General features: G+C 43.3%; 1 protein-coding gene across 1 annotated transcript in view; it reads left to right on the plus strand.

Moving 5' to 3' along the window:
• Aoah (acyloxyacyl hydrolase) overlaps positions 1 to 12,207 on the plus strand; it is a 205,263-nt gene that overhangs the window by 73,814 nt on the left and 119,242 nt on the right. Inside the window, exon 5 of the mRNA XM_041645717.1 lies at positions 6,438 to 6,497. Within this exon, the coding sequence (XP_041501651.1) occupies positions 6,438 to 6,497 (60 nt within the window). The remainder of the gene's footprint in view (positions 1 to 6,437; positions 6,498 to 12,207) is intronic.

Genomic DNA, 12,207 nt, shown 5'->3' on the forward strand with positions numbered 1-12,207 from the left:
AGGGTAAGTGGGCTTTGAAGTTTAAAAACTCTGGGCTCTTTCCATAACCTGATATAAACAGAGGTTTTTCTGTCCTGCCCCATCCTGCAGTCACTTCTAAATAATTGCCCAGAGACTTAATATCAATTATATACTGCTTGACCTATAGTTCAGGCTTATTATTAAATAGCTCTTACATTTGAATTACCTTATTTCTATTAATCTATGTATTGCCACGTTGCCATGGCTTTTACCAGTCTGCTGGCATCTTGTTTCCTGGGCAACTGTCTTGCATTTCTCTTGGCTCAACCCTTCTTTCTTTTTTTATTTTTTATTTTTATTATTATTTTTATTGAGCTCTACACTTTTTTCTGCTCTCCTCCCTATCTCTTCCCTCCCCTTCAACCCTCTCCCAAGGTCCCCATGCTCCCGTTTTACCCAGGAGATCTTGTTTTTTTTTTCTACTTCCCATGTAGATTAGATCTATGTATGTCTCTCTTTGGGTCCTCATTGTTATCTAGGTTCTCTGGAATTGTGATTTGTGGGCTGGTTTCTGTTTTCCTGTATTCAGTTTGACTTTCCTGCCTAGATACACTCTGCCTTGCATTTTTATCAAACAATGAGCACAACATATATTCAGGGCATACAGAAGGGTTATCCCACAGCAGACAGACTCCAAACACGCTTTTTAATCCTAGAACAGTTGCCTGCCTTTTGAGTGTACTACATTGTAAAGCAGGAATGATTGCACTTCCTGGGAATGATGAGAGATTTGAGCAAGAGCCCAGCTTAAGCTGCAAAACCACTGATAAGCCTTCTCACACTTTCTCAAGTCCACAGTGTAGTAATCAATAATAAATAATTTCTGCACTCCCCTAAACACTCAAGCATTACACACGGCTGTACTAACCCTGAAATCAAATGGCAGGTTTACTCACCCGTGTATTCCATGCCTGAGCCTTCAAAACCATGATCTTATTTTGGGCCCTTATCTGAGCCTTATATAGTTAATAGGGAACCTTCTCTGTCCTGGGGTGATGCCAGGGTGGAATCCAGGGCATCTTCTGAAACTTCCCTATACTCTTGGCTTCATTGCTGAATAAAGCACCTCAGCATTGTTTGGATCTCATACAAAAACAGCTCTCTGAGACATTAGTCACAATTATCACCCAGAAACTCCAGGGGCAAACTGTCAAGAAGCTGCAGGGATGCAAGAGTGCCCCTGCTCCAGCAGACTTAATCAGAGGGACTGTCTCTACATCACTGTAACACTGAAGCTAGAACTCAATACCCCCTCTGCACACCGCAACCTAGGAGTGCCTATGGGGTTTCAAGCCTAGGTTCTTTCACTTATTCGTCATAAATAGGTTAAAAATCAGGCTCTTCCCTCTTTGCTTCAATAAGGTGTCATCCAAACCATATCTCAAAGAAATGCTTCAAATGTCTAATTTCAGGATCCTACCCTTTTCCAATTTTCAGGAAATTGTGGACTTTCCTTCTGGTTCATGTAAATCGAATTTTGTGGTGGGTACTGAGCAAGTGGTCAAGTTAGAGTCCACCTGTCTGTCCTTAGATGCTCTCACTCCCTCCTTACACTGACCCTCATCCCACCTTCCCTGGCACCCCCCATGCAGCACCACTCTGATTTACCTACCTTGGCCTCATGGCAGGACCATGGAATCAGCACAGGTTTCCCTGGAGCTGGGGATCCTTGACATGGTGTTATAACAAACATGAAACAACAATAATAACACACATGTATTAATGGAGTTGTCCTCGTTCTTAAAATTAGAGTGCACTGAGAGGAGCAAAAGGGAGAATATCACCCCTACAATTACTGTGGTATATTTCTTCACTTTTCTTGATATATAAAATAAGGAACCCTATTTTTCTTGCTTAACATAATAATGTTTTTTAATTAAAAAGCTTATAATTGTATATATTAACTGTACATGATAATATGTGACCTAAGTGTATTTTAATACAAGTATGCCTTGTGTGTTGAACACATTTTTCCTATTATGGTCCTGTGCCTTTCCCTTACTCTCCCTCCCCCTTTCCATATTCCTCTTTGTTCCCCTACACAGTCTAACTTCTATTGTCATGCCATCTATATATATATGATGTATTGACATACTTAAAATCTAGGAACCACTTAATGTATCCATCGTTATTTTTAGGGCTGAAAGAATAAGATATATATTTTTTATCCATCCCTCTGATGGTCAGCGAGGCTGTTTCTATAGCTAAGCTGTTGTGGACTTTATTGCAATGCATGCTCAAGAATCTCTGTGCTGTGTTGACTTGGAGTCCTTTTGCTAGGCACCCAGACTGGGCCCAGCCATACAGAGCTCCAAGGTAGCAGGACTGGCTGTTGTCATCCCACCGACAGTGTAGGAGGGATTCCTTGTGCCCAGATCCTTGCCCATGCCTGTCACTTGTTTTCTTAATGACCGTCATTTTGACACCAGTGAGATAGGATATCAATGTAGTTTTAATTTTCATTTCCCCAGTCGTTAGGGATATTGAGCACTGTTAAAAGTATTGATTGACCATTTGTGGTTTTCTTTTTTTTTTTTTCTTTGAACTCCCAATTTATCCAGTTAGCCTGGCGAGTAAATGTATACATTACATTGCTTGGGTTTTTGAGTTCTCCATATATTCTACCTATGCTCTATTAGATGTAAAGCTAGAAAATATTTTCTCAAATCCTTCAGGCTTTCTCTCCACTCAGTTAACTATTTCCTTTGCTGTACAGAAGCTTTTCAATTTTATAAAGAATTGCTTATCAATTATTGACCTTATTTTCTAAGCAACTAGACTCTATTCAGAAAGTCCTTGCCCATGTCTGTATCTTGAAGACTTTTGCCTGCTTTTTTCTCTAACAGTTTAAAGGTTTCCACTATTGCACTAAGGTCTTTGGCCCATATGTGGATGACATTTGTACAGGGCGAGAGATGTGGATCTAGTTTAATTCTTTTACACGTTTCTACACGTAGACAATTGCCCCAGAACCATTTACTGATGAAGCAGTATTTTCTTCAATTTTTGGCATGTTTTTTCAAAATCAGGCTTAAATTTATATAGGTTTGTGTCAGAGACTTCTATTCAACTACTTTTTTTTGTTTTGTTTTGTTTTTTTTGCCAGAACCATTCTACATTCTATTTTCCTTGCAGAATAACTTGAGATCAGGTATGCTGATACCTCTAGTGGTACTATTTTGCTCACAATCACTTTACAATCTGGGATCTTTGTGTTTCCATACTAATTTTAATATTTTCTTCCTTTTTTGTTGATAATGACATTGAGATTTCGATGGAGATTGCATTGAACCTATAGACTTTTTAGCAATTAAACAATTTTCATAATATTAATTATTCTAATCTATAATCAGGGAAGCCTTTCCTTCTTCTGGTGTTTTCTGTGTTTCCTTTGATAATTTAAAGTTTTCTTTATAAAGGTCTTTCTCTTACTTGGTTAGACAGGAAGTAGAAATAATAAAAGAACCAGAAGGTCGTGAGAAGGGCCATGATGTGTTGATGACTACTGGGGGTGAAGGAGTAATGTTTTTCAGTGCTTTAACCACTGATCAGTGACTGTTGTTTCAGGCAATAAATTCTCACCCTTGTGCAGTCAAGAAACTCTAATTAAACTAAGTGGGTCATGTAGATGGAGGCTGCTTGTTCATTTTCCGGCCACCCAGACCTGAAATAATCACACTGATACTATATTAATTGCAACACGGCTTGGCCAATGACTGTAACATATTCCTAGCTAGCTCTTACATCTTAAATTAACCTGTTTCTGTTAACCTGCATACCATCACATGGTTATGGCCATCCTACGTCCAATGTTTGTCTCCTGTGGCGGCTACATGGCTTCTCCTTGATTCTGCCTACTCTTTCATCCCCTATATGCTTGGAATTCCTGCCTTGCCCTATTATACACAGAAATATAGCTTCTTTATTAGCCAATGGTATTCACAGCATACAGAGGGGAATCCCATATCAGGATCATACACAAGAAGACAAAGTGAAGATAAGAAGGGACTTATTGGGAAGAAAAGACCCAGTAAGGAAGGGAGGGGTGAAAGAAGGAAATGGGGATGAAAAGGAATAAAAGTTACTATATAAAAGTATGAAACTATCAAACAATAAAGAACTTTAGATCAAATAACATGGTGTCTCAAGGCTGCTCTGGTCACATGCTAAGGGTTTTTCAGAGGCCTCTTTCTTTCCTCTGCAGCTACCAAAAGTAGCAATTCCCCATCTCTCTACTTCCCTCTCTCTCCTTCCCCCACCATCTCCTGTTGCCTCCCTCTCCTTCTCTATCCCTCCCACATTGCTCCATCTTCCTTATTCTCCCTCTCTGTTTCCATCTCTCTTTGCCTCTCTCCTCTCCTTTACCTCTTCCTCTCTTTTCCTCTCTATGTCCCTTTCTGTCTCCCTCTCTTCTTCTTCCTCCCCTTTCCACCATCTCTTTATTACTAAGAGTACAGTAAATATAAATGTTTTCTTTGGCTTTTATTTCAATATCTCTTGAGCACCTGCCATGTGGGTGAGATACTGTGTTGGGCCCTGCAGATGTTGAAATGGGCCTCAGCATGCAAGGGGATCCATCCCGGATGAAAGCTGGGGACATGGAGAAGGTAGGACTTGGCCTGGAAGATTCACATGGAGAGAATGAGCTGGAGGCTAACAAGAGTGGCCAAAAAAATAAATCAGCATGCAGATCTGGTGTCTGCCATACTGGACACATCAGAGGAGATTAATTTAAACAAGTATATAATTTCCAGGTTTTCCAGAATTCTTAGGAAAAGCCCAAGGTAATTCACTAAGGTTAATTGTAGTGGGCCACTCTCTAATCAGTCTTCCTGTCAGAGAGAGCCATGTTTTAAAAGTAAGTACTGTCATTAATTCTGTCACCCCTGATGCCAGTAGACAGAAACGGACACTGGGTGCGGCATTGGCATGCTGCATAGAGAATACCAGATGGCACCATCACACTAAGCCTTAGCACTGTCACAGGTTTTGATTTGATTTGATTTGATTTTTTTTTTTTTTTTTTTTTTGCACAGTGGCGTTTTAGTTTTAAGAAGCATGCCTTGTCCCCAGGTTCCCTGGACACCAAGACCAGTTGGAGAACATCATCTTTGCTCAGGTTATTGCTGTGCCCTCTTAGCTACCCACCAGCCTATGCCTTTGACCTAAGACACATGCTTGCTGTCCTCTGACCTTGAGCCGAAGGAGCCGGATTTCAGGCAGACACTGGGGTGTGGTTTCAGTGTCTACCCTTCATTTTGGGAGCGTCTTCTAAAAGGTTCACTCTGACTCCAGCTCAAAGTGGGACGTCATTCCACTCCTCTCTCACCACCCTAACCACAGGCCTGAAGTGAAGAAAAGGAACTCATCAAACAATATACAAAAGTTAACAGTCACCCAATTCCTACATATCTGCTAAAAGGCCAAGCCAAGACCCATATCTCCCATGAGGCTTGCTCTTGCTGTTGTTTTCATCTCAGAGGTCTCCTTCCTCCAAATACATTCACTGCTTCAACACAAAGATGGCTTTTTCAGAGACCTAGGGTGGGCGTTACCCCCAACTCCAGCTTCAGATGCGATACAAGAGTAGGAAGTGGACTCTTCCGCTGAATAGGCCAGTCACTGAGCAGGACATGTTAGAGCAGCCGGGGAACAGGCCATGGAAGGGACAGTGGGACTGGCACATGTATGCTGAGTCTGGGATACCAGTGGTGGGAAGCAGTGCGTGATGTCACCTCTCCCCAAACCTCAAGTTGTGCCTGTCTGCCTCCTACAAATACAATGGTCCTTGGAATTTCATTACTACCTTCACTAGCAGTGAGTTAACTCTTTGTATTTGCGATGTATGTATGCTTCAGAGGTGTGGTTAAATGCTGTAGATATGGATGCAAGAGAATAGCAGATGTAGAACCAGGAGAGGAGAAAGTAAATGACACATGGTTTGAGTTCATCTGACAGTGGTTGCACCTGCCGTGCTGGAGGATTCTGCAGACCTGTCCATAACCTGCTTGGGACAGAATTTACAGAGGGGCCACTCACTCAGGGATGCCAGTGTGCATGGCTGTCACGGAACAGAGGTCCAGGATACTGTCTGCCAGCCCTGCTTACTGACCTGGTGCCAGCTTCTTCGCTTTAGTACATTTGCCTTCTTCATCTAATGCAGTGGTGATGTTTCTCAGGGCTGTTGTAAAGGCTGCATGAAGTGACACTTGAAAGGTAATTAGCATAGCACATGGTACAAAGTCTTAATGAGGGCATCTAGTAACAATAATTGCCTTTCTGTAAATTATTTTATCAAACAATAGTAGAACAGTTCATTTATTGCAGATTTGTAGACTTTGATTCTAACTGTAGAAAAGACATGTAAGTCACAGGTGAAAGAGGAGTTATGGTGCCATCTCATTTTGCTTCCATAGGAGGCCTGGAAATTTACACTGGAGAAGGCAAAACGTATCCTCAAGAGGTCCTCAACCATGGTAAGCAATCAGCTGGTAGCAGGCCAGCCTTTTCCTTGGCCAGCTCTCCTCTCATGGGCCCTGTTCTCACACTCGAAAAGCCAGAGGCTTCTCTGGACAAAGCCCAGCAACACTACAGTAACTTCACAGTGAGACAGGAACATGAGCTCATTTCCATGTTTTGGTCTTGCTTTTCACTCTGTGGCAGGCAGTACCAGCCCCGGTACTCTGACATTTAGGGCTGTCTCCTCTGTAGGAGCTGTCATGTGCCTTGTGACATCAAACACCGTCTCTGTCATTTACCCCCTGCATACCAGCAGCCCCATCCATCACTCTCTACTGTAATACTCTCATGAAATCCCCAAACTAGGAACTCCTGCCCTCTGACAGACCATTCTAGAGAGAGCTGTGGCCTCCTCTCTTCTTCTTTGTAAAGCACGATATCAGGCAGTGTTTCACTTCACTGAGCCTCTAGTCTTCCGGCTGTGGGATTAAGACAATATCTTCTGCAAATGGACTAATAGATAGGCAAAGCACCCGCTTCCCTGCAGAGGACTTAGCACCCAAGAATGGGGAAGCCACCCCAACCACTGATCAGCTCCATTTGCTCTCTTCATAATGACTCTTTCTCAACAGATAGAATGCTTAGCTCAAACCAGCCAGCTGAGGGTTTGACTTAAGCTCCTTTCTAAGGAATTGTTGGAATCCTGCCTCAGCAATTACACTTTCAATTCTTGTAAGTGGGGCAAGTCAGTCCCAGTTGAAAGGGAAGCTGAAAAGTAGGCTGAACGCTGTACATGGAGACAGTGAGGATGCATTGCACAGCAGGGAGGGTGCACAGCGACAGTGAGGATGCATTCCACAGCAGTGAGGGTGCACAGCGACAGTGAGGATGCATTCCACAGCAGGAGGGTGCATGGTGACAGTGAGGATGCATTCCACAGCAGGAGGGTGCATGGTGACAGTGAGGATGCATTCCACAGCAGGAGGGTGCATGGTGACAGTGAGGATGCATTCCACAGCAGGAGGGTGCATGGTGACAGTGAGAGTGCATTCCACAGCAGGAGGGTGCATGGTGACAGTGAGGATGCATTCCACAGCAGGAGGGTGCATGGTGACAGTGAGGATGCATTCCACAGCAGGAGGGTGCATGGTGACAGTGAGAGTGCATTCCACAGCAGGAGGGTGCATGGTGACAGTGAGGATGCATTCCACAGCAGGAGGGTGCATGGTGACAGTGAGGATGCATTCCACAGCAGGAGGGTGCATGGTGACAGTGAGAGTGCATTCCACAGCAGGAGGGTGCATGGTGACAGTGAGGATGCATTCCACAGCAGGAGGGTGCATGGTGACAGTGAGAGTGCATTCCACAGCAGGAGGGTGCATGGTGACAGTGAGGATGCATTCCACAGCAGGAGGGTGCATGGTGACAGTGAGGATGCATTCCACAGCAGGAGGGTGCATGGTGACAGTGAGGGTGCATTCCACAGCAGTGAGGGTGCACAGGCATTGTCATAGGCTCCTCCCTGCCAGCTTCCCTCATCATTCACTCTCTGACAACTTGTCTCATAGTATTGATTTAGAAACAAACAAACAAAGGGGAGGGAAATCACTCACGTCAAGGCTGACCAGACGCAGCAAGTAAAGGGTGTCCAAATGTATTTAAATAATAAAAAAGCAGTTTTATTCTGTGCACCCTATACAATATTTTCAGACGGCAACCTGAAAAGGTCCTATGAGTTTTGATGAACAAGGCTGACCCAAGTTGAGTGGTAGCAGAAGAGATATTCCTACAGAATTGGCTAATCAATCATGATGTCAGCTTCAGCACTCATTGCTTCATTCACAGAATAATTAAAGGTCAGTAGTGGCCAGTTCATCTAGTCGGGTTAATATGTTGAATAATAAGCAGAAACACCTCGAAATCTCCATGACCAGCACCTTCAAAAATCTGAGCAGAATGGAGGACAATGCGATTGTCTTTTGTTCTTCTCAGTACAGGTTTAAGACTTATTTTAGGGCATTGTTTATTTTACTGGCACAAACTGCCTTGGCACAACCTCAAAGACTAATTAGGATTTTACAATTTTTTTTTTTTTTGTCACCAGACTTGAAAACATAATTGTTGAGGCAGGATTCCAATTTCAAAAAAAAAAAAAAAATCTATTGACTGTTCAACAATTAAGAAAGAAAACTTCCCCAAAGTTTCTCTCAATGTGTTTACTCCAGACTGAAATCATCAGGAAAAAAAAATTGTCTTTGACAATCTGCTCACGGAATATTGGCTGTAATCAATTTTGCCTAATGGCAAGTGTAACTGCAGAACTACTAGCCAAGACCCAGCGAGCTCTTCCTCTCGGCCTTCTCCTATAAAAGTCTGGACCAGCAGGAGTGGGAGAAGGCTTGGAGGTTAAGAGCATCTACTGCTTTTGCAGAGGACTGCAATTTGGTTCCCAGCATCCACATCAGATAATGTATAACCTCCTGTAACTCCAGCTCCAGCGAATCTGACAACCTCTTCTGGCCTCTGAGGGCATTGTACTCTCAAGGACATACCCACACCACATGTAGACACACACACACAGAGAAAGAGAGAGAGACAGAGAGACAGACAGAGAGAGATAGTTAACTAAAAAATAAGAATTAATCTTTGATAAAAGAATTATCTTTTTGCTGGGCAGTGGTGGCTCACACCTTTAATCCTAGCACTTGGGAGACAGAGGCAGACAGATCTCTGTGAGTTCAAGGCCACCCTGGTCTACAAGAGCTAGTTCCAGGACAGGATCCATAGCTGCAGAGAAACCCTGTCTCGAAAAACAAACAAAACCAAAAAAAAAAAAAAAAGAATTTTTTTTAAAAAATATGAACTGTAGAAAAGTTTTGTGCTGTGGAAGGAATCAAAAGCTTCGAAAAGGTATGGATTTCAGGAAGGGTCAAGGAGGCTCCTTGGGAGATTTTTTTGAGTATTTAGAAGAGAGAATATAAGCCAATTATTTAGAATATCTGAAGTGTGGATATCTTACTTAGTTCTCTCCTCCACCTACACAAACTGGATAGTTTTTCTCAGTCTCCCATTAGACTTTCACAATCACTTTCTCTATGTTGCTAGTACACAGGCAATGCATCCCATAGATCTCCAAATCCACTCTGTTTACTGTGCGGACAGCTCTCTGACCAGGAGTCCTCAGTGCTGAACCTGACTGCTCTCTGTGGATATGGAAGTATGCTGGGGACAGCCTGTGCCTCTGTACACAAAACACTAAGCACAGGTCTACCTGGCAAATATAGTCACCTGAGAAGTAACACATGCCAGTGTTCAAGTGTGTTCATATCCCAACCCAGAACAATTAAATCCAGGTAATATAATACACACAGAGTCGAAAATCAATTGAGTTGGAAATTTAATTTCAGGTTTGCTGTGTATAGGAAAATGGTTCAACCCCCCCCCCCCACACACACACACACACACACTTTGACCTTTCATTTATGTCATTCAGCCCATGTTCTTTATTCAAGACCCATTTGTTGCTCGTCATCACTTCCCATCTGGTGAGGGAAGCTGGTATGAATGCACTGTCCCCAGGGATTACCTAGACTCTACACCTTCCTTTCTGATGAGTTGGGATGCAGCCAAATTCAGAATTTTAAATCCATTTCTGCATCATTCACAGACCAGCTGTCTCTGCCTAGCAAAGTTCACACTGAAAGGTGGGGTCTGGCAGGTGCATAGGCAAGGACTTCCGTGTGGCTTGCATGTCCATCTCCGTTTGTCTTTGCAAGTACACTGTCTGGAGTTGGAAAGGTGGCCTGGGAACAACTCTCTCTGTCCCTTTGTGTGACACAAATATCAGAGGAGAATAATCCTGTCTGGACAGAAGAAGCAGAAGGACTCTGGACACGCATCACTGACGACTGCATACTTCCTGACCTCCGTATCTGTGCAACGAATAGCAAAGGCAGCTGCAGCCTTCCAGCTGGATTTTGACAATGAACAGTTGTGCAATTATAAAATTCTATTCTATTGTACCTCTTGTGGAGTAATTATAAGACTGTTCGTGCAATTTCATGTGTTGGTTATCATCATTGTTGAACTCTACATTGTCATTAGAATAATCAGACAGGCTTTCAGACTAAGGTAAATACTAAGAGAAGCAGCTCCAACACCTGAAAGCAGCTGATTTAAGTCCCAGAATGTGTCTGTGCTGGCAAACTGAAACCAGTGTTTTGTATGAGGTCATGCTAACGTTGTTTTATTCTGACCTCAATCAGACCCCACGTCTTTGACTTTAACCTACTAAAGCATCACTTCTCCCACTGTCACTGCCCTGTACCTTATGTCAAATCAGTGCATTTTCTAACATGTACAGTTTGGTTCCTCACCTCCAGACCAGGTTATGAGACACTTGGTACAGTCTAGAAACTGATTTGTGCTGCTCACATCTAGCAAGTAGAGGCTGTCACACGGTACGGTATACAAGGTAGCTTAAGGCTACAAAGCCCAAACTTGCATCTCCAATGAGATCTTCCCCTTCTCCTCCTCTAGCAAATCCATCTCTAGCTATCCTTTTAAGATATATAGTCCCTGTCTCCTTTCATCGCCTGATGAAGGTTAATATTCCTGAGGATGCCTATGTGTTTGTCTTTGGATTCACCTTCTTATTTAGCTTCTCTAGGAACATGAATTATAAGCTCAATGTCCTTTATTTATGGCTAGAAACCAAATATGAGTGAGTACATCCCATGTTCCTCTTTTTGGGTCTGGCTTACCTCACTCAGGATAGTGTTTTCTATTTCCATCCATTTGTATGCAAAATTCAAGAAGCGATGAAAGGAGACAGAGACAGAGACCCACACGGGAGCACCGGACAGAAATCTCAAGGTCCAAATCAGGAGCAGAAGGAGACGGAGCACGAGCAAGGAACTCAGGACCACGAGGGGTGCACCCACACACTAAGACAATGGGGATGTTCTATGGGGATCTCACCAAGGCCAGCTGGCCTAGGTCTGAAAAAGCATAGGATAAATCCGGACTAGCTGAACATAGCGGACAATGAGGAATACTGAGAATTCAAGAACAATTGCAGTGGGTTTTTGATCCTACTGCACGTACTGGCTTTGTGGGAGCCTAGGCAGTTTGAATGCTCACCTTACGAGACCTGGATAGAGGTGGGCAGTCCTTGGGCTTCCCACAGGTCAGGGAACCCTGATTGCTCTTCGAGCAAATGAGGGAGGGGGACTTGATCAGGGGAGGGGGAGGGAAATGGGAAGCGGTTGTGGGGACGAGGCAGAAATCCTTAATAAATAAATAAATTAAAAAAAAAAGATATATAGTCCCCAGCCGGGCGGTGGTGGCGCATGCCTTTAATCCCAGCACTCGGGAGGCAGAGGCAGGCGGATCTCTGTGAGTTCGAGACCAGCCTGGTCTACAAGAGCTAGTTCCAGGACAGGCTCCAAAACCACAGAGAAACCCTGTCTCGAAAAACCAAAAAAAAAAAAAAAAAAAAAAAGATATATAGTCCCCTATCTGACCCATTCAAGAATTCTCTACTGTCCTCAGGGTAATAGGAAGATGAATCCTAAGCTGTCATAATATCTTGCCTCTTGCATGGTTCATGGGGTTCTGTAGATCTCAGTGCTCCAGCAAGACTGAAATGTTTATCATCCCCTAATATGCCCATCCTTTATATATGTCCACAACATGTGCCAGCTGGATCCCTGAGCCAGGATTGTG

The sequence above is a fragment of the Microtus oregoni genome, unplaced genomic scaffold (assembly GCF_018167655.1).
Source record: "Microtus oregoni isolate MIOR12 unplaced genomic scaffold, Mior012 000115F_ref0000277, whole genome shotgun sequence".
In the NCBI taxonomy this organism is placed as follows: Eukaryota; Metazoa; Chordata; class Mammalia; order Rodentia; family Cricetidae; genus Microtus; species Microtus oregoni.